Source organism: Zingiber officinale, chromosome 9A (genome assembly GCF_018446385.1).
Source record: "Zingiber officinale cultivar Zhangliang chromosome 9A, Zo_v1.1, whole genome shotgun sequence".
Lineage (NCBI taxonomy): Eukaryota > Viridiplantae > Streptophyta > Magnoliopsida > Zingiberales > Zingiberaceae > Zingiber > Zingiber officinale.
This window is the reverse complement of record NC_056002.1, coordinates 28,137,127-28,160,103: the sequence shown is the minus strand read 5'-3', so window position 1 is coordinate 28,160,103 and position 22,977 is coordinate 28,137,127. Positions and strand designations below refer to the sequence as shown.

The window sequence follows — 22,977 nt, the reverse complement described above, 5'->3', positions numbered from 1 at the left end:
GTTTGGTCCACCAGCCACTGTTTCACACAACAAGTCATATGTTCAAATACTTTCTAATGAACTTGCTCCAAAGTCACCTTCATCCTCTTCAAGCCAGCCCCATAGGCCCAACTATTTATCTTTGGCCAAGCTCAAAGGATGAGCTACTTCTATAGCTAAACAAAGAGCTTCTGAAGCCCACTTATTGGGCTTCCCAAATACAATACTAGCTGACATTACTTCATATGCTCACAGTTTAACAGAATACTCTATGTTTCAAACTTTTCTAAAGTTATGTGAAGGACTCAAAGCCTTCCACAAAAGTCCTACCCCAGGGATGACTATTGTTTATGAAGATGAATTCAATCCAAAATTTAAATGCCAAAAGTTAAGCTCAGCTGGTCTTGATTCTGCCAAATATAGATGTCAATGTCAGCTACTTTATTCATTTCGGAAAGCCAACATTGACTTTGAAGCTTATACTGTCACCTCCTACATAGGAAATATAGCACCTTTACTTTGATGGACTATGGTTTCCTTTACAAACTCTGGGTGCATGACCCATACTCAGTAAAGACTTTTTGAAAGAAATTGGATACTATTATCTCTCTTGCCTTAGAAGAAGAAAAAATGTTCATTATCTGCACGTTTGATAGTTCTCCAGCAAAATGGATTAACTTAAAATTGAACCTGCTAGACACTTGATCAAGATGGACACTAATGAAGTCGGAGGATGTCAAGCAGAACTATATAAGGAATAGCAGAATTCTGTCCAATTAAGTCCTGTGTAGGCTAAGGAAGGTATACTACCTGGATTCCTGAACAAAGTCGGGGCATTGGTTCTCTATGTGATCCTTTACAAGTGAGGCTCATTGGAAGAAAACCAATTAAGAATTAGGATAGAAAAATAAGATAACCTATCTCTTGACCTAGTATCTCTTTTTCAACAACTAGAAACAAATCTTAATTACCTTAAATTAAACTCCTGAGCACCTCAACTCATCCACAAGCAACAAAATAACCAAAACATACACTATTTTAGTAAAACCACAAAAATACAACCTTACATCATAAAAATTCTAACAGAAGCATACCCCTAAAAATTTGGTATTATAGCCTAAAGAATGATGTAGACTACAATGAATGACAACCAGATCTACTCATCCTAAACTTGAGTACTTGTCTCTAGCCCTACCTTTCCATAGCTAACAAATTTATACTACTGATCTTTATCAACATAAGTATTATTTTAGCTCCACTCATCAAGATGATTTTCACAATAATCATCCCCAATTAAATACAATCACCGACTTACTTATCAGTTTAGAAAATGTTCTTGAACTACAACAACAACATTCTGTTAGTACAATCGACCTCCAAGATTTTAATGTTCGACAAATATGTTTAATAGAGCTTGATCATAGGAAGTCCTAGTCATGGCTAGACAAGGGTGGAAAGTCAATCAAATGACTAGTCCTAACTGCTGTTAGGCAAAAGAAGCCTTAGTTGTAGACTAGGCAAGGAAAATATCGGTATATCGTGGAAGCCAGGTGGATTCAATAGGTCTGGAGGACCTGATCCCTAGGTAACTAAATATTGAGGCAAGGAAAATCTCGTTAGATCATGAAAGCCAGGTGGATAGGTCTGGAGGACTTGATCCCTGGGCAGTCGAATACTGAGTCTTGGTGAGTGAAGCAGGTGGAGAATATCCTAGGGGGTGGTAACCTTAGGTTTTAGTAAGTGAAGCTAGATGGTGAAAATTCTAAGGGGAGATAACCTTAGGTAGCGAGAAGTCTTGGATGAGTGAACTCGCTCGGTCGACCGGACGAGCGGATCTTGATGATTCTAAGTTTAGTTTTACCATAGCATTCTGTATTATTATTATTACTGCTGGCTAATGTAATATTGCAGGAAAAGCCTTAGTGGATCAGGTGATCAGACACTGAGCAGAAAAGTCCAAACAAATCTGGAGGATCAATGTTTGGGGGGTAAGTTGAGGTAAACAACTAGAGGAGTGATAGTGAGGTCGGGGTCCGGAAGAGAACAACCTAAGGTCGCTGATCCAACTGAAAAATCGAGAAGGTTTCTAAGTTGAGATCAAGACAATTAAACTGTCTATTTTTACTCATGCATTAGATGTATTATTTCTGTGCTAACATCTGTTTTGCAGGATTATTATCTAACACTGTTTTGCAGGTTCGGCCTGATCGGTCGACCAAACTGGAGGATCGATCGACCGAATAAGGCTAACTCAGAGCAGATACAAGTTCAGACTAAAACGGAGTTCGGTCAAAGATTGATCGGTTAATCAAACCATATGATTAGTCGACCGAGCCCTGATGACTCAGCATAGTTCAGATCGATTAGAAGCAGAGAAAGAAACAACGCTGATCGATCGACCGAATGGGTAGATTGGTCGACCAAACAAATCATCTCATCAATGCGACATTAGTGCACATCTCAGCAAATCTCGATGAACAGGGAAGGATATTGTTCGGTCGACCGAACCCTTAATGATCAATTAATGCCGAAGATCGAATCAGCATCAGATCTCAGTGAAGTTGGAAGGGAGCTGGTTCGGTCGACCGAACCCAGGGATCGGTCGACCGAACGTCGACGGGTCTTATAAAAGAGAGCTCAAGGTCCAAGGCTGAGTAATGTTGTTTGGTTCGAAATTCATATCTGTCCGAGCTTCTGCTGATCGTGCTACTGCTCTACAACTCGCAAGCTGTTCCATTCAGAAGTGTCGACCAAACTTCGTCTTTTATTATTGTCGGTACATTTATTTAAACTTGCATTGTATTTAAACTCTTACAAGATAGTAGGGTGTTATTATCTTACATATTGTACGCAAAGCTTCTTTCCGAGATTTTCGGAAAGAAGGGTTTTAGTGGATTGCCCATTGGTGCGGTCAAGGATCGCGGGCCTTGGAGTAGGAGTCGACCTAGACTTCAAACCAAGTAATCGAACTGAGTATTTTACTTTCTGCTGCATATTCTGATTGTTTTTAAAATACGATAAGAAAAGTTTTAAGCGCGATATTCACCCTCTCCCCCTCTATCGCACTATTCCGATCCAACACATCTAAATCAACTCCTAGACCAAATAGTCTTAACTCAGGAACATCAAAATCAACTCCTAACTACCCTAAGACACTTGAAACAATAAAATTACTTAACCTCCTCATTCTAGTAAAACCTTATCTAGTCATATTACTCACTTATAAGAACCAAATTAACAAGGAATTCACACTTATACATAAAACCCTAGAAGAAATAAAATTTAAATCAACAATTTACAATATAAAAATACTCATTACGAAGAAGCTCTTGAATTCTCCAAATAATTTGTTAAAATAAAAAAATGGATATTGTAACTTTGAGTTCACCGGGCTTGGAGTCCAAGTATTAGTTCAACAAAATAATATTATATTAGCTTTGCTTACTTCATTACATTATCGTCTTACCATACTAGAAAACCAATTAGTAACAATAGAAAGTCACCTCCATAAGAATACACAAGGAACTGATATCAAAAAAGTCTTAAGGAACCTAAATAAAGATATTAGCAAATTTTTCCTTGGAAAAATAATTTCCAAACAACTACTTAGTACGTACGAGTTTCTTACTTATACTGAAGGAAAATCCAATGAATTAATGTCACACAAGAACTCAAACTAAGTCTTTTATAGGACCTTCCCAAACTTTACGAGGACATACAGACATTATACCCAGAAGAAGAAATAGTACTTCAATATATCAATTAGAAGAACTAATAGATATAGAACAAAATTTAGTTAAATTTTCAAATAAATGATTGAATTCCCTCATGGGTTTAGTGGCAAAAGTACATACTTTCTTAGGTATGTCCATATTTATGTTATATCAAAGAAATTAGTGTAGTAAGCAGGATAAGGTGTCTGTTAATAAATTATTAATTCCTTTGACATGTTCCCACTCAATTCGTAACCCTTTATTAAGAATAGTGTCAGTAAATTTGAGTCATCGTTTAATACTTAATCTTTTTCTTAAGCCCTTTGCTTGTTGACTATACTTTACGATTGCTTTACAATCTATACGGATAATAATTTCTTATTTGTTGCATATAAATAGTCAAAAATCTTACAAACAGTAAATAATGGCTAGAGTTTCATAATTAGTTAAGTTAAATGGCCCTTTTCTTTATATTTGCCAGAGGCATATCTACATAAGGATTCATAATCTTTGAGGTCATATTTGGAAGTTTAGCAAAATAAAATACTCCCCAACCAGTTTTACAACCATCCATTTTGATAACTAAATAATCAGAATTTAATATATAGTAAGGTTAAAATTGGAATAGTGGTGGCAAATCTTTAATTTGTTTGACAAGAGCTATATTTTGTTAGTTGAAGTGTTTTTGTCCAGTTAAAGAAATTTTATTATATAAGGGGTCACTAATTTTTCCAATGGCTTTTAGTATGGACGAGCATAATTAAGAAGACCTAGGAAGACTCATAAAGTTTTAGTATCTTTCATTTTATCAAAATTAAAGTAAGTATTTTAGAAAATATATGTGGTTGGAGAGCTATTTTACCTTGTCCAATTTTTACTCCTAGAATATTAATATGTGTAGTAGCTAATTGCATTTTGTTTTGAGAAATAATTAACCCATGTTGTTCAAATAGGTTGAAGATAATATGTAGATGAGCAAAATATTCAAACTTAGTTTTGGAGAAAACTAAGATGTCATCAATATAAGCACAAGTAGACATAGAGACATTTCTATAAATGTCATCCATTTTTCTTTGGAAGATTTAGGGGGTAATTTTTAAACCAAAAGGTATTACAAGCCAATCAAAATGTCTTTTGAGGTAAAAAAAGACGGTCCATTCTATGGATTTCGAGTGCATTTTTATTTGCCAGAATCCGGATTTCATATTAAACTTGGAGTACCATTTAGAATTTTGGATTTTATTCAGGGGTTGGTCTTTATCAAGGATTTTATAGATGTCTTCTTGACAGTTATCATTTAAATGTTTATAATTAAAAATCATCCGTGATTGACCACATTTCTCTTCAACTCCTTTATTAACTATAAAGACTGAACCTCTATGTCTAGACGTAGATCGTTGTATAACGCATAAACTTAATAATTATTTGATATACAGTGCACATTCTTCTGTTTCCCAATTTATATATCTTAAGTCTTAGGTTTTAATAGTGAGGTTTGGGTTAATGATTCCTAGTTTACATTATATTTTATCCCTATCCCAATATTTTGTAGGATTATGACTAATAATTTTAAGTTTTTCAAGTCTAGATATTAAAAAGTCTAAATCTAATTGGTGGGTATTTATTACCTAAAGTAATTGTTGAGGAAATAATAAGTCATGTGGTATAGTCCAAGTTGGATGGAGAGGGTTTGTAGAAGAGCTTGCAAAGCCAAGTAACTCTAATTTTCGTGGTATTCTTGTAAAGCTAGGTCACAAGTCTGACCAACTGGGTTACTTGTTGGGTCATAGGCTATTTAGCAGGTATGTTTAGTAGAACATTGATAGTAGTCTGGGGTTATAATATCATCGATAGAAGTTTTATTTGTATTTGAAGGATGGACAATAGATGAATAATTAGATACTATTGGAGATACTATAGGTGTGTAAAAGAAAATAACATAATCTTTTGTAAGAAGAAAAGCCCTGTCTAAGGTTAGAAGAAAATTAAGCTCTAACATTAAGTGAATATTAGGATGAAGTAATGATTTTACTCAGAGTTTAGAAAGTGGTAGGAGAGTGCTATATGTTCTACAATTATTGTAAAACCTAAAATGAATATTAATAACAAATTGTGTACAACATAATTGTTGGTCGTCAAACTGGGTACCGACTAAGGGTTATGATGTAGTTTTTATAAGAGTTTTTAGTATAACAGAAAGAAGAGTAGTTTCATCAATAGTGCATTTAGTAGCTTCGTTGTCTAAAAAGATATGTAATGTAAATTCATGATCACAAGACATTTAACTCTAATATCTAAAGATTTTTTAGTATTACAAATACTAGATGCTTTAATAAATAAAAAGGTATGTATCAAAGGGAAAATTTGGGAGTTGAATTCTTGTACCATTGTCTATAATCTGAGGAGGAGAAGCAATGAGATTGTGTAGTTCATTTTCCATTAGATTAAAATGAGTTTCTAATATAGATACTTGAGTTTCTAGTAGAAGATTACAAGTGCTTCCTCTGGCTGGAGAGCTTGTTGGGATAGTGATAGAGAAGAATTGTTGAAGATAAAGATTATAAGTATATTTTTGATAGAGCTGGCTAGTGTAACATTTATCTATAACTGATAATAACTATAGAGAAAACAAGGGATTTTATGAGTCCCACCCGTCGTACTTGCAAGACATATCAGTATGAAATTTTTTATTAATTATGGTTAATTATATTCACTCCATATTTATTTATATATGATAACTTTAAAAGGATGTCACTTATTAGAAAAATGTTTCAATTTGTGTCGAGTGTACTCTTCGTATTAGAAATTTTCCGATTCAGAGAGGGTGTTTTTGTGTAGGTTTAGTTTTAAGTCTGATTCAGATCAGGTTGATCCGAATAGATCTAAATTTAAGATTTAAGGGATTTTTAAGTTAAATTAAATTTTATTATTGATCCCGTTGGACTTGAATTTAAAAATTAAGGGATTTTTAGGTTAAATTAAATTTTATTTTAAAAATTAAAATGCTATATATATATATATATATAAATAATATAATGTATTATAATAATGATGAAATATTATGATAAAAATAAAAAATTATAGAAAAATAATTTGATTTAGGACTTTTTTTACACGAGATAAATAGGCATACACCCGACGTTTGTGGATTCTTCGCAAAACTCATTTACCAACCGCGCGCCATGGTGATGTCACTTATTATAAAGCTTCTTAGGGAGTGAGATTTTATCGTAATAGAAAAACAATGAATAATAGTTTGCACACAAGATTTTAAATTCCTGACGACGAAAAGGATGTATAGTTAATTATTTGAATCAATTTATTTTTAAAAAGTCAAAAGATATTTTATCATATTTTATATAAATATTGTTATTTTGATACTATTAGAGCATCCACAACCCATTGCAATTATAGTATCCACCACCACATAAAAAAAAACATAAGATCTAATGTCATATATTCATTATAACAACATCTCTCTTTCACCCATATTACTTTAACATTAACATAAATTATTTATAAATCCTACTGTTCACTCAATCATTTTAAAATTATATCATATTAAATAAATAAAATATATTTTAAAATATTTAAATTATTATTATTATTTTAATAATAATTTTACTTTTTAAAAGTAATTAATTTTTTTTAAAAAAAATATACCAATTAAAAAATGAAAAAAAAAGGATGAATGACATTCATCCCTCTCCCTCTCTTGTAATTGAACATTATAATACTCACTCACAATAAAAAAAAATGTTAAATAAGCATTATAATATCATATAATAGTCATAAAATTACTGCTACAACATAGCAGTTAAACAACGACCCTTGCCTACAAATCAGTGAATTTCGTTGCACTGCCCAAAATAACCATTTTCCAAAGACAATTAAATAATGCATTTGCATAGAAGTCTTGTTTGAAGTCGCAAGTCACAGCAATTTCACTAAAATGATAGTAAAAGATAAAATCCACCATTCCAACAGTCCCACACGGTCGGCCTCATAATCATCTGTGAAAAGGTAAATCAAAAATTATAATTGAGATCAATGCAGAGGAGGGCTTTTTTCAACAATTTCACTAAAATACTCCTAGTTTAATATACCATTTCATCACCCTCTTTTTCCCTCAAGAAAGCTGCAGGAACAAACTCGCAAGCAACAACCATGAAAACAGCTCAAAAATCCAAGTGCTAACTGATAAATCGAAGTGACGAATAAATGATACGAGCACCCGGAGACCACTGAGTTTCAGTGATGAAATAACTAGGTCGAGCCCGATCGAGAAACTAACCACTATAAATTACAAAAGTGAATCACTAGAACCCACTGAAGCCAACTAACGAGGAGTATGACTCATTCTCATCTGTTACTTTAGTGTTCTTTTCGCCGGCCTTGCTCAATTCCTTGTGTGTAGCCTCCTGACTAGGGCCAGATTTGAAACCAGTTATTTCATATAGTTGGAACCTCCCGTTTCGTGCTTCCTCCATGGCACCTTCCCAGCATGTTTCAGTGATGATTTCAAGTGCTTTCTCTATCTTATCCTCCGGCATAAGATTTTCATTCTGCAGGAGGACAAGATAGACCTGATCCGCAGCAGCCTTGCGTATCTGAAATTTGACAAAATCATACACAACAAATGCATGATCAATAGCGCTGAGTACTAAAAAAATGAATACATCTATGAAACACAATGTTATATACTTCACTACCTTTGGATAGCGGTGTGCAAGATAAAACAAAAGTTGATATAATGCTCGAGAATTGTTTGGTTCCACAACAGAAGCAATGTAGCCGAGTATGGATATGCCTGCCAATAGCTTAGCAAAGTCTTTTGATGCTCTCAACTCAACAGCAAGAGATTGCAGAATGCCACTAAAGAATTCCTGGGTATGGCCCTGTTCAATATTTGATATTTTAGTCTGTGGATAGGTTGGACAAACCTTCAAGAAATCTTTGTTTGAAATTAAAAAAAAATGAAAATTGGTCCATTCAAAGTTCTCTCATTTATCACCCTTTTTCAAGCCTATTGTTACTTATCTAGATTTAGTAATTTTTTTTCCCAAGGAATTTTTTGAAGAGGGAATAAGTGTTTGGGGAGATATTGGACTGCAGAACCATTTATTCATGTTAAGTCATAAAAAGAGCAAATAAAAATACATCTCCCATTGTTGTTAACTGATTGAATCCAACAGTGAGGAAAGGATGACAAACATGAGATGCATAACTTTACCAAATTTCAACTCCATATGGAATTCAAGCAAATTAGACTATTTCCTGTGATTAGTTATGTTAAACTATTTGAAGCATGAGTAGATGCCTTTAGTAGCCTTAGATACTCAAAACCACACTTCTCAAATAGGCTAATAGTGATGTAGATTGCAGAATTAGATTGGTATTGACAAAGGTTAATTCGATCATTCTTGAGGTATTGGTCGTCTCACAAACATTGAAACTAAGACCCATAATTCTCAAATCGGCTGACAGTGGTACAAATTACCCAAATTGGATTGTATCAACAAAAGTTGATTTGAAGAGATAGGCGCCATCTCACAAACATTGATACCTATAGCACAGTTCGCAAATCAGCTGGCAGTGATATAGATTGCCCAAATTGGATTGGTCTTGACGAAGGTTTAGGATTAGTCTCGAGAAAGGTTGATTTGTTGAGAAATCAGTCATCAGTGAAGTTTAAAAATTAGAGATTTTTAAGAAATTTCCCAAAGATGTGTTATTGTCCACTAGAAAATAGATGAAATCAATTAAATTGATTGAGGAAGAAAAATGATGAAATTGGTTGTGATTTGGTGAAATTAGGTTGATTTAAGAAAATTTGACGAATCTAGCTTACTTTCTAATGATCTCATCTTAAATTTTAGTTAACGTCATGAAAGGGGATGTGAATTTTTGTTGCTATCTTAAATTCTAGCTAGAAATTGTTAGCTTTGTCACGATTCAAGATTTATCATGAGATGAATGTTCAACCTAGTTGCTCACATCTACCATCTAGAAGACCCAACATCTCATCAATATCATTCTCTTGGTCAATGACAATCGAGAGAACAATATCTCTATGATTCAACATTAGCCAAAAAATGTCGACCTATATACAAGCTTGATTAGATGTGATTGAGACCCCCACTTAAACCATATATACAGGAATTCTAATATATTTTTATTGTTTTAAAATTTTATGACAATAAAAGTGATTCATTGATTATTCAAAAATAATATATTAAATTACCTAATAATATTTTTAAAATATGACGTTATCAAAGAACGTTACTAATTTGATACTACTAACTAAATAATAACAATAATAAAGAAAAATATTATTATTAATAAATGTGATATTACAAATATTTTGATAATATATATGTTTTATTACTATAATTTTATTGATACTATTTAATATTTATTTTATATTTTAGATAATCCAATAATTAATGAAATATACTATACATTTTATTGTGAGAGATCATTGAAAGTGCCCTCTACCAAGTTAGTAAAGCTGTTGAAAGTTGTTGCTCTAGTAAAAAACTTTGAATCTGCATACCTGCAAAAGCTCGCTCCCATATATACAAATTTAATGTATTATGTAATAGGGGGTCTTAGCATTCAATCTTTCCATTTCCTCAAAAATAAAAATATCATTTGTTATCTTATATCTGCATGTGTGAAACTATAAGATTTCGAATCCCACCATTCCTATGTGGGCCATATAGATTTCCATTTGTCATTTAATCCCGATCAATTAATTTTGACAAATATGCTCAAAACTTCAAAAATCATGAACTTGGCATAGTAGCTGTGAGATACTATCACAAAATTGCATAACTAAATATTCAACATCATAATGTGAGAATTATCTGTAGTAGGACCTACCTCCATATTCAAAAGAACTTTTTTGCTAAAGAGAATCTCAATGGTCTGCAGCAAAATAAATGAAGAAATAGAAGAGGGAAAAGGAAATCTGTTAGAACCACAACAATAAAAACAAACTGTCACAAGTCTATGGGACTAGGTAGACAAATATTATCTCATAATTGAATTGTATGTTAACTTATATCATTAGTAACACCCATATTGCCTCACACCCATGCACAAGTTTGACTTTGTGTTAGAAATGCAAAATTAATTAGACCTTTCACAGTAAATGAAAGAAATGTGCAAATTGGTATTCAACATTAATATTACTGGGTTTAAGAGACAGAATATTGTTCTCCAATTTACATTAATAGGAAACTGTGGGCAAACAATTAATTTTCATTCGGAAGCAGGTTTCCTTACAATGTAATTAGCATTTATGCAAACCCCACAAATCCTATCTTCAGTACTAAAGCACAAAAAACATAAAGATACAAACCAAAAAATAAAATAATTAAAAATAATAAGTTCAGAGAAAAATAGTTGACTAGAATTCCAGTAGGAGTCCCTCCATAAACTAACACAGAAAATGGCCTACTTTCTTATTTATAAGTTCTGCTAGAAAGGAAGAGATATTGCAGCAGATCAAGTACATACTATTTAGAAAATAATTGTTCATCAGAAAAAATGAATGGTCAAGACAGCTAACAATCAAAATATGAAAAGTATAATGATGGGAGAGTCAATATTGATGAGAAATATGTCGTAAGCTCACCAGCCTAAGAAAAAATAATGTAGAGAAAAAATTCATAATGCAAAAGTTTCATGTACCACACGAGCCATTAGTAGTTAGAGAGTCCAAACCTTGTTGTGCAGCACAAAAAAAAAACGACACTAAAAAAGCAGTATTCCATCAATGATTGTAAAGAAGGCAGAAGATCTAATCTAACAACAGTATGTATAGGAAGAAAACAAGATAATCAAACAAAACAAGAATGTGGCAAGCTATGCACATGACAACAAAAATGTATATTGATGGTAAGACAGATTTAAAAGTTCTATGCATTGTTTTAAAATGTGTTTCATGTGGCCGCATGCAGTGCTTTATCAGACTGCATACGACCGCATATTCAAATGCAGTCACAGATTACCTCGATCAATTAAATCACCTGGAAAAAACTATTTTTAATGCATAGAGAGATAGCACCAGACTGTATACGACAGCATATTCACATGCAGTCATAGATTACCTCAATCAATTAAGTCACCTGGAAAAAACTATTTTTAATGCATAGAGAGATAGATTAGTTGAGAGGAAATGACCTATCTAGTTTAGGTCTAATTTTGTCAAAAATTAAATCAAGAATATGAGAAGGGAAGACATAGTTGACTGAGAATAGAAGTGTGAATATAAGTCTAAAAGAACAGTTATTTAATAATTTAGATTTAAAAGGAGTTTGCATAAGCACTATATATTCGTATACTGGTAATTATTAGAAATGTACATACCATTTGCATGTGACCACATTTGCATAGAGAGTTAATCTTTCCATGTGACCACATTTGCATTATTCAAAGGCCAACTTCAGACTGCTTATTTTAAAGGCCATAGTTCTATGCAAATAATTGGCATCTTATGCTATATATTTCCATACCTTTAAAGTTGGTGTAATAACCCTGTCACATTTCTGATATTGTTGCAAAATCCAAAGAAAACCAGTACTCAACAAATACTCTCTGAGATTTCGCTCTTCATTTTTATCAGATTCTGACACCAGGAGATAATCCAGCAAAGCTGTCACGGAGGTTTTACTCAAAGACTCCTGCAATCCACCAACAGAGATTACCAAACCAGAAAGCACAGATCTGCTATAGCTGTTGATTTGTAGAAGTTGCACCAAGCGTGGAAAAGAAACAGATGGGACCTGATAGAATAAAAAATATATGTAAGAATTATTGGCTCTTATAGAATAGAAGAAATCAACAGTAATTCATAAAAGAAGATAATTTAAAACTACCAAAGTGCCCATCTAAATACCCAAGGTATACAAGAATATTATAGAGCCAAATCATGAAATACAATCACAAAGAGCTTTGGTTGCTGATAGTTTTACTAATGATGTGGCCCTGTAGCGCACAATGGCCGGAAAGATTCATTCAGCAAACCCAGATAAACTAAAACTTATGTTTCTGTTGCTTACATTGTGATTGCAAGAATATGAAAGGATAAATTTTGTAAAAGTTCAGACAAGATTGACTTTTTCTAACTTTGAAGAAAAATAAATGAAAAATGACAGGAATTATTTCATATGAAAAAAATGACAGAAAACAAATGATTAGGTAGCTGCTTTCCAGCCATTAGTTACCAGTACAATACACAAGAAAACTGTTTGTCCTAACAGTTTGGTGTTGTCTTTGTGAATTTAATAGTACGTTAGTAACCATTGAGCAGCATGCATTCAAGATATTGCTTACTGTGATTGATAAGAAAATTATAATTCAGGATTCATCCATCAAGTAATGAAAAATAGCAGAACTAAAATAATTCATTATACTAACAAAGCTTAGATGATCAAATAATCGATTGGAAACACCAAGGAATTTTGATGATGTCCAAGCATGGAAATTATCAACAAAACACTTACACTCCACTTCAGTTCTGGATCATTAGGAATAAATTGTTCTAGTGTTTCCCTATCTGATACAAATGGAACAAAATACTTTTGGTTGTGGAGAATCCTCTGCAAAGTCTTGGCAGCTATATCTCTTATTTTATCTATTTTCTCAACAGCTTGTTTTGCTATGCCACCAACTAAGTTTGTAGTAATTTCTGGGCCAACAAGCCTGGAGCTAAGATTAGTTGTTTGGCCATCAGAATGGTATGCCTCACCGTGATGCTCAAGAGATTTTCTAGATTCAATACTATCGCTCTTACATAGGATGTACATGCACCTCTCAAGAGCATCCATAGCAGCTTCGCGCACCCAGGAGCCCACATCACCTCTATTATCAACAGCATAGTCATCAAGGGCTTGAAACAGAGTTTGCATCACATCGCTTCTAATAAATAAATACAAAGAGGACAATTCTTGTCCAAAGTCATCAGTGGAAGAATTTGTCAGCATTTCACAGACTGCAATTAATCCATGGACAGCATTTACACGTGCTTCAGCATCTGGATCATCTGGTTTATGCTGCATACAAAGGCATCTAATGAATGACTGATACTGCTGAAAAGTTTCCTCCAAATAGTTGACATAATACCTGAATGGTACAGGAGCTGCAAAGCTTTGTTCCAACAGATCTCCATTTATGTACTAAGAATTCATAAGGTAAGATGCCAAGGGCCAGTGCTGCACCTCTTCTTGCAGCCACATTTGGATCGTCTAGGAGTTCCAGGTACTTTAAAGTTACCTCATTAGCAGTTTTATCGCCCAACATAACAAGATAAGCAGGGATGAAATGCTTTAATGCATTAACAGCAGATAACTGGACGGGCAATTTTATCCATTAGAGTTCATATGACTGCAACAACTAATTGGCATGCAATAAACATATCCATACATAACAAGTTATATTGCAGTATTATTAGAGAATTCAGGAATGGACAGAGAGGTTCTGATTTAAAGAAATTTTACCTGTATCTGAGCATTGGGGTGCTTTAGATTCTCATTTAGAGTATCAAGTAAACTTCTTTTTGTCTTAACATTCAAGGATACTTCGGAGAGAGAGAGACACTGGATGAATCTTGAAACAGCAGCTCTCATGATCTCTCCTCCCTTTCCTCGATAAAGGCGAGCTTTCTCAATTGCCGGCACAACACTGGATAAAGACTTTTGTTTGTCTATAAGGAAAAGCAAAACCACAAAATATATAAAAGAGAATTATCCAGGATATGGGATTGGGAAAAGTTAAAGGATTATGAGCAAATACGGCATCACTTTCTCTAGGAAAAAAACATATCTAATTCTGATCTTAACAAGAACTCTCATGATTTTATTGATCAAACAATAAATCACAAAATATTCATGCAAGCATCAATTATTTGTTTTAGAATACAGTATAAAATGCAGCATCAGAATGCCGGCATGTCCTTCTCAATTATTATAGATAGTAAATGTCATCCAATATAATATTCAAGCTAATCAAAGCATTCATATAGTTCATTGTTGGATAAGAAATAAAAGGCATTTGAATACAGTATAAAATGCAGCATCAGAATGCCGGCATGTCCTTCTCAATTATTATAGATAGTAAATGTCATCCAGTATAAAATTCAAGCTAATCAAAGCATTCATATAGTTCATTGTTGGATAAGAAATAAAAGGCATTTGAAGTCTGTTAGAATACTGTAAATATAGCTCGGGGTAATTCTATAATTATGATGCATCCTCTTCCCTATAAAAACAAGTAACCCCATAGTATCCGTGGTGGGATAGATTTTTATCCAATATCTCTCGTCTCTCTTCTTAGATGGTATCAGAGTCAACCCTAATTTTTCTGCTGCCGCCACCAATTCCCGCTGCCATCAATCGCGCCTGGACAGGAGAAAATCTCTCCTGATCTCTCTTCTCCCTCCTGCATCGCCCACGAGCACAAGTCGCTGCTTCTCCCTCTCGTGTCGCCCGCGAGCACAAGCTGCCGCCTTCATTCCTTCTGCGCGAGCAGAGGCATCTCTTTCCCGATCGCGAGCACAAGCCGCCGCTGCCCTCCCTTCTCGCGTCACCCACGAGCACAGGCCGCTGCCTTCATTCCTTGCGTGCGAGCAGAGGCATCTCTTTCCCGATCGCGAGCACAAACCGTCGCTGCCCTCCCTTCTGCGTGGAATTTCCTTATGCCGCACCATCCTTGCGCCGCAGCATCGCGCACGTTCCTTGTGCCGTAGCAAACCCTAAATTTTCTAGTGGCCCTCCTTACTGTGTTTTCTTCGACAACGCTACGCAAATCACTGCCACTCTCTATGCATGCAAAGAGAACCGACGCCGGCGTCTCTTGTCTGCGTCGTGCGCACACCGTCGTCTTCTCCTATAGTCCGGCGACGGAGAGAAACTCCGTGCCTGTCCCCGAGGTGTTGCGACATTGCCGAAGAGTCGGGCACCGAGCTGATCAATGGCTACCTCCAACACTCCAAAGCCGGATATTTCGATCTTTACCAATTACATCACTGCACCACTCTCTTCTGAGCAGTTGGATGGTAAGAACTACTCCTCTTGGACCTCTCACATTGAGCTTAGTCTTGTTGGACAGGGTTATGAGACACATCTCTCTCAAACCAAAGATGTCCAAGTCGTTGATCGTCCTCTGTGGAAAAAGGTTGATGCCAAATTGTGTTGCATTATTCGAGCCACCATCCATCCATCTCTTAGGGATGTCTTCCGCACTCACAAAACCTGTAAAATTGTTTAAGACACAGGCTCAACAACTCTTTACAAACACCTCTCGGCAACTCTATCAAGTTTGTGAAGATCTCATGACCATCCTCAGTACCCATCAGATTAAGGATTCAATGTCAACTTATCTGGGTTCAGTCTCTAGCCTTCTTTGTGAATTCAATGAACTACTTCCACCTGCGGCCACTCCTGTTGCAGAGTTTGAAAATCGGAAGAAGTTTTTTATGTCTCTGGCTTTATATGGTCTGCCCACATATTATTCTCATGTTCGTGATCAGATTCTGGGCAACCCCACAGAAGCTACCATAGATAGTACTTAGGTGACTCTCCTCCGTGTCCCTGTCGAAGTCTTGACATTGCCTCCTTCCGTTCCTAGTGACTCTCAGCTTTGGTCTCTCAAAACAACAACAGATCTCCACCTCATAAGGGTGCAAAGGACATCCTTGGTGTGATTACTGCTGTTGACCAGGGCACACGATTGATAAGTGTTGGAGCCTACATGGTCGACCTCCTCGCGCTAGTCAGGTCATTTAGAGCTCTGTCGCTTCTTCGGCTTCCGCTACGCAGTTGCCACCGGATTTGACCCCACCGCCTTCCTATGATGACTTTCTGAAGTGGTACCAGGATCGTTAGGCTTCAGATTCCACTGCCGCCGCCACACACGCTGGTAATTCCTTTGCTGGCATATCTTGCTCTTCGGGTCCTTAGGTTTTGACTCATGAGCCACGGATCATATCACTGGTAATAAATTCCTTTTTTCTTCTCTCTCTACTTCCGATTATTTACCCTTTGTCACCATGACCAATGGTTCCCAAACTTAGTCCCAAAGTGTTGGTATTGTTCATCCTTCTCCGTCTCTTTCTATCCAAAATGTTCTTTATGTTCCCTGCTCCCTTTAATTTATTGTCAATAAGTTAACTTACTCGGTCTTTTGATTGTGTCATCTCTTTTACTAAAACTTTTGTTTCCTTACAGGACCGGAGTACGGGGAGGATGATTGGCTTCGGATATGAGTCTCATGGCCTATATCGGCTTCACCAACCCTCTCTTGTTGGTTCAGCAGCGACATCTCCGTTTCTTATTCATGCTCAGTTGGGACATCCAGGTCTGGATAAGTTGAGATAATTACATCTTAGTCTTTCTCATTTAGAGTCTTTGTCTTGTGAATTGTGTCAGTTAGGAAAGCATATTCGTAGTTCTTTTTCTTCTCGCACTGTGAGTCGGGCTACGCCCCCTTTTGCTTTGGTTCATTCTAATGTTTAGGGTCCGAGTTGTATTTCTTCTATATTGGGGTCACGATATTTTGTTACTTTTATAGATGATTTTTCCCGTTGTACTTGATTGTATCTGATGAAGGACCGTTCAGAGTTGTTTTCTATTTTCCAATCTTTTTTTCCATGAAATCAAATTTAGTTTGGTATTTCTCTTCGAACTTTGCAAAGTGCTAATGCACGCGAGTATTTATCTACTCAGTTTCGTACCTTCTTGGCATCTCACGATGTGCTCCATCGTACGTCTTGCCCTCATACCCCTCAATAGAATAGGGTTACGAACGTAAGAATCGTCATCTCGATACCACCCGGACTCTTCTTCTCCACTCTCACGTTCCTCATCAGTTTTGGGGCAATGTCGTACTTACTGCGTGTTATCTCATCAATCGCATGCCTTCCTCAACTCTCCAGGTAAAATACCTCATCAAGTACTTTATCCTCATCAGACTCTTCATCCTTTACCACCTAGGGTCTTTGGTTCTACATGTTTTGCTCATGCTCTTGATCCTAGCATTGACAAACTTTCTCCCCGATCTCATAAGTGTGTATTCCTTGGGTACCCTCGGTCTCAAAAAGGGTATAAGTGTTATTCCTCTACTCTCCGTCGATATTTTATCTATGCTGATGTCACATTCTTTGATTCAATTCCCTTGTTTGGGCCTCACGCATCTCCATCCGAGTGTTCTCCTTCTTCACCTACACCAGCAACTATCTTTTATCCTCTGGGGGAGTCTCTATCGCCTCCAGCACCATCTCCTCCTTTACAGGTTTGTCAGCGTCAGCATCGTCCTCGTCCTGTTTTGTCGCCGCCTATCACTGACACTGCCATGGACACATCTTTGGAGCCGCATCCTTCGCCTCTCCCTCTGGTCTCGTCTCCTGAGTATGATATTCCCATTGCACTTCGGAAAGGTATGCATTCCACTCATAATCCTCCTCCTCATTACATTTCTTTGAGTTATCATCGTCTTTCTCCTTCCTACTATTCTTGTCTTTCTTCATTGTCATCTGTTTCTCTTCTGAAGAATGTAAGTGATGTCTTTGCCCATCCGGGATGGAAACAGGCTATGCTCGATGAAATGTGTGTCTTGCAGCGCAGTGAGACTTGGGATCTCGTTCCTCTACCACTTGGGAAGTCAGTTATTGGTTATCGATGAGTATATACGGTGAAAGTTAGTCCAGATGGCACGGTTGATCGGCTTAAGGCTCGCCTTGTCGCTAAATGCTATACTCAGATCTTCGGATTAGATTATGGGAACACTTTTTCTCCTGTTGCCATCTGTCTTCTGTGCGCCTATTCCTTTGCATTGCTGCGATTCGACATTAGTCTCTTTATCAGTTGTCTACATAAAGTAACCTCCGTGTTTTGTTGCTCAGGGGGAGTCTTCTGGTCTTGTATGCCACTTACGGAAATCTTTATATGGCCTCAAACAGTCACCCAGAGCATGGTTCGGTAGATTTAGTGCTGTAATTCTACAGTTTGGCATGACTCAGAGCAAAGCTGACCATTCTATCTTTTACGGCACTCATCTACTGGTTGCATTTACTTAGTGGTTTATGTAGATGATATTATCATCACAAGTAGTGATCATCTCAAGATTTCATAGGTGAAGCAACATCTTTTCAAACATTTCCAAACAAAGGATCTCGGCAAACTCAAATATTTCTTGGGAATAGAAGTAGCACAGTCTAAAGATGGGATCATTATATCCCAAAGGAAGTATGCAATGGATATTCTGAAAGAAACAGGAATGTTAAACTCAAAGACAATCAACAACCCCATGGATCCTCAGGGAAAGCCTCTTCTAGATCCTGAACGGTATAAACGATTGGTAGAGAAACTAAGCTACCTTACTGTTACTCGTCCGGATATTTCATTTGCAGTAAGTGTAGTAAGTCAGTTTCTAAACTCTCCGTGCAAGGAACATTGGAATGCTGCGACTCGCATTATTCGGTATATAAGAGGCGCACCAGGAAAGAGTCTTTTGTATGAAGACAGAGGACATACTCGAGTTGTAAGATATTCTGATGTAGATTGGGCAGGATCTCCCACTGACAGAAGATCCACTTCTAGGTTTTGTGTATTTATCGGAGGTAACCTTGTCTCTTGGAAAAGCAAAAAGTAGAATGTTGTGGCAAGATCCAATGCAGAAGCATAGTATCAAGCTATGCCCATAGCCAGTCAAGAACTTATATGGTTAAAACAGTTGCGTCAGGAACTAAGGTTTGGAGAGGTTACATAAATATCACTTATATGTGACAACCAAGCCACCATGCATATCGCCTCGAACCCAGTTTTTCATGAGAGGACAAAACATATTGAAGTTGTCTGTCACTTTGTCAGAGAAAAAGTCTTATCTGGAGAAACATCTACTAGCTTTGTCAATTCGCATGATAAACTAGCAGATATATTCACTAAGTCAAGAGGTCCCCGAATTGACTATATATGTAACAAGCTTGGTGCATATGATCTATATTCTCCAGTTTGAGGGGGAGTGTTAGAATACTGTAAATATAGCTAGAGGTAATTCTATAATTATGATGTATCCTCTTCCCTATAAAAACAAGTAACCCCATAGTATCCGGTGGTGGGATAGACTTTTATCCAATATCTCTCGTTTCTCTTCTTACAAAGTCAACAAAGTTACAAAACGCAGCTGAAAAAAGGTCAGCTAATTTATCAAGGTTCTACAAACTTGAACATGTGAACAAAACAGAGGAAAATATCCAAGTTGCATCAATAGAGAAGCATATTAATGAGGTCTATGCGTGCAAGCATCTACCTGCAGAAAACACAAAGCCGTGGCTATGCAAAGCAAGAATAAGTTCTCCAATAGCCAATGTCGCACCATGGCGTGTGCATAAGTCAGATGATAAAGTACTAGGAATTAATTTTCCAAGAACATGATCTGCAAAATATTCAGGATCATACTTTGCAAGGGCAGAAAGTGCCTCTGCCGCCAGTTCTCTCAGGCTCTTGTCCTAAAGAAGAAAAGGAAGGAAGTGAAACGCAATGGAGTGCAATAAAAAAATAAACTTGAATGAATATCTAATTTATGGCTATGCTTATTGTACAGAAAAGGCATTGTTACTTTGTTATATGAAACAAAATTTTATGTAATTAGTTATGAGATAATAAAATTTTGATTAAGACTCAGAAAAAAAAGTTTATTTTACTTAGAGGTAATTCAGAATAACTTGATAAGTACCAACGTCAGCATAAACTTAAGAGGTGGCAGTCTAACTTTACCAGAGTTTAGATGAAAACACTAGGTAATGTATTGCATACATAATTAATGGTTATTGTATATGAAACTTAGAGAAATCAGGTAAAAGAACAAGTAGCATATTCAAGAAAATTTTTTAATGAGCTATGCATAGACTACTCAATGTCAAGTTCAATAATCGATGAGGAATTTGATTAATTAAACCAAGAAATAAAGTAATGTTGATGCCAGTCCTAAGCCCAGATGAAATAGTCGATGGTTGCATTAGGTCGGAGTAACCAACATCAAAATTTGTTTAAACCTATGAATATAAATCTTAACCCTAATCCTCATGTGGCTAAGTCATCACTTGTAAGTGACACGAGGGACCTTTACTACATTTACTATTTGCAGTAAGTTTAGTCCTTTGTTTCAATCTTGTTAGAGTTACTAGAATTATCGGCAAAATTTAATATAGATATTATGAGTTTAATGGCATATTTAATACTTAGGTATTGATTATTACATGAGAACCCTGTACATATTGTATGATACATCCCTTGAACAACATCAGTATAATACTATATTCCTCTCAACATAATATCAAAGCGAGCTCTCCTGCATGATGGTGGAACCACTATCAGCCTCAAAAGTTATTAAGCATGATTCTAGGCTGAGTTTAAGTTTGAGACTTGACAAGAATGTCCAGATTTAAAGTGAGGGAGATTGTGACAATCTAACTAGTTCCAATATCAGGACTCAACTTTGAGCAAAACAAGGTCGATATGGCCAATGAAGCAAACCACTTTAAGGGTTTAAAATGTATTTATGTTATTTTACTTGGCTCAATCCATTGTTCATTGATTCAAGCAATAATATAAGCTCCTATCCTAATATTATGCCATCTCTCCTGCAAGGTTACCAATTGAGGCATGCCAACTTCCATGAGACAGATTAAGGAAAGCCAATTATTCCATGCTTCATCAATCAGACAACCAGAGATGTTCTCTAAGAGCTAACAAATATAGTTGGTATGACAAGGCCATCTCTCCTGCAAGGTTACCAATTGAGGCATGCCAACTTCCATGAGACAGATTAAGGAAAGCCAATTATTCCATGCTTCATCAATCAGACAACCAGAGATGTTCTCTAAGAGCTAACAAATATAGTTGGTATGACAAGGCTTGTTTTTTTACTATTTTCTAGAACTGGTGTGATTTTCCTAACTCCGAACAAATCCTGTTTTTTCTTTAATCAGTTAGGTCATTGTAAAACCATAACAATTTAGGTACAATTTTGAATTATAAGTAATTTATCACAAATCTCATAGGATCAAAGAATATATCAATCATAAATTTCAGAACTAGAGGCTAAATCAAGTATAAAAAAAAGAGAGAGATACCCAGTGATTAATTTTGCTGCACAACAATTCCTCCACAAAACAGTAGAGATACTCTGTATACTGAGCTATAGAGACAGCAACATCAAGATAAGAGTTTGTTCTTGACGCAAGAGAGAAATAATCTGTTTTATTGACTATCTCAATGCCATGTGGAAAGTTTCCCTGTCTTCCAACATTCTCCTGAAAGGCAGCTGAGGCTGCTCTTCTACAATTTACCTACCAACATCAGATAGAGTGGCTAATTGTACTAAATAGAAAATATCATAAAATATATGCCAAGACTTCATTAACAAATTTAGTCAATTCTCATAATGCAGAAGAGTATAGAGTATAATACTAACCTCTCGATCATAACAAGCAACTGTTAGAAGGTGTGGAGCAAGTTGTTCCAAAGTATCTTTCATATCTCTGCTGGAATATGCACGACCAAATGCCCAGCAAACATAAGCAGCAGCATCACGTACATGAGATCCAATACTATGGGGACCTCTACGCACATCATAATGTAAAGCCTGAAAATAGATGCTCTTTCAGCAAGGCTAACTTCCTCATTCTCAACAAAGATGAGTGGGGTCTTATTTCTGTCATATTTCACTAAAGGTATTATAATTGAGGTTGAATATAGAAAGGCAGAAATTGGATGATAAGGTTGAAGAATATTAGTCTATACCGAGCAAAAACTTTATGAGGGGCATGCCATTATTACACTAATATTGAACCTCGGTGGAAGACAAAATATGGAAAAAAAATCTCACCTGAAATCATTCATAAAGAAACACAATTTGATGTCCCTATCGTAAGAGCTTATAGTGATCCATAGATATATTAAATTAAGTATACTTATGTAATCAATAAGGCAACAAAACATCAGTAAATCACGACATATTATGGTTATTAGTTATTACCTTCACTATCAGAGGAACTACTTTAGCAAAGCTACTAGGCAGGAGCAAGCCTCTCCGTGCCAGCTCTGCCAAGGCTAAGCATCCTCCATGCCATGAACCATCTCCCTGAAAAACCAGAATCAATTGCACAACCTGTTCAGTCTAAAATCAAAATCAGAAACAAGTGTAAGATAAGAGCATAATACAAAGCCGTTTAACATCCTAGAGGAAAAACGGACACTTTGAACACTGATATCAATGACAT

General features: G+C 35.9%; 1 protein-coding gene across 6 annotated transcripts in view; it reads right to left on the bottom strand.

Annotated features, from left to right (window-relative positions):
* Positions 1–7,608: 7,608 nt before the first annotated feature.
* Positions 7,609–22,977, bottom strand: part of LOC122021833 (tubulin-folding cofactor D-like) — a 33,651-nt gene continuing 18,282 nt past the window's right edge. For 5 of the 6 annotated variants that reach the window (XM_042579997.1, XM_042579998.1, XM_042579999.1 and 2 more), the window contains 11 exons: positions 22,734–22,838; positions 22,170–22,340; positions 21,829–22,044; positions 20,004–20,202; positions 14,198–14,403; positions 13,824–14,048; positions 13,205–13,753; positions 12,215–12,484; positions 10,578–10,622; positions 8,405–8,590; positions 7,609–8,302 (listed from right to left, as the gene is read on the bottom strand). In XM_042579997.1, coding sequence (XP_042435931.1) covers positions 8,012–8,302; positions 8,405–8,590; positions 10,578–10,622; positions 12,215–12,484; positions 13,205–13,753; positions 13,824–14,048; positions 14,198–14,403; positions 20,004–20,202; positions 21,829–22,044; positions 22,170–22,340; positions 22,734–22,838 — 2,463 coding nt within the window. In that variant the 3' untranslated portion in view covers positions 7,609–8,011. The remainder of the gene's footprint in view (positions 8,303–8,404; positions 8,591–10,577; positions 10,623–12,214; positions 12,485–13,204; positions 13,754–13,823; positions 14,049–14,197; positions 14,404–20,003; positions 20,203–21,828; positions 22,045–22,169; positions 22,341–22,733; positions 22,839–22,977) is intronic. The other variant, XR_006122652.1, reaches the window with a different exon arrangement.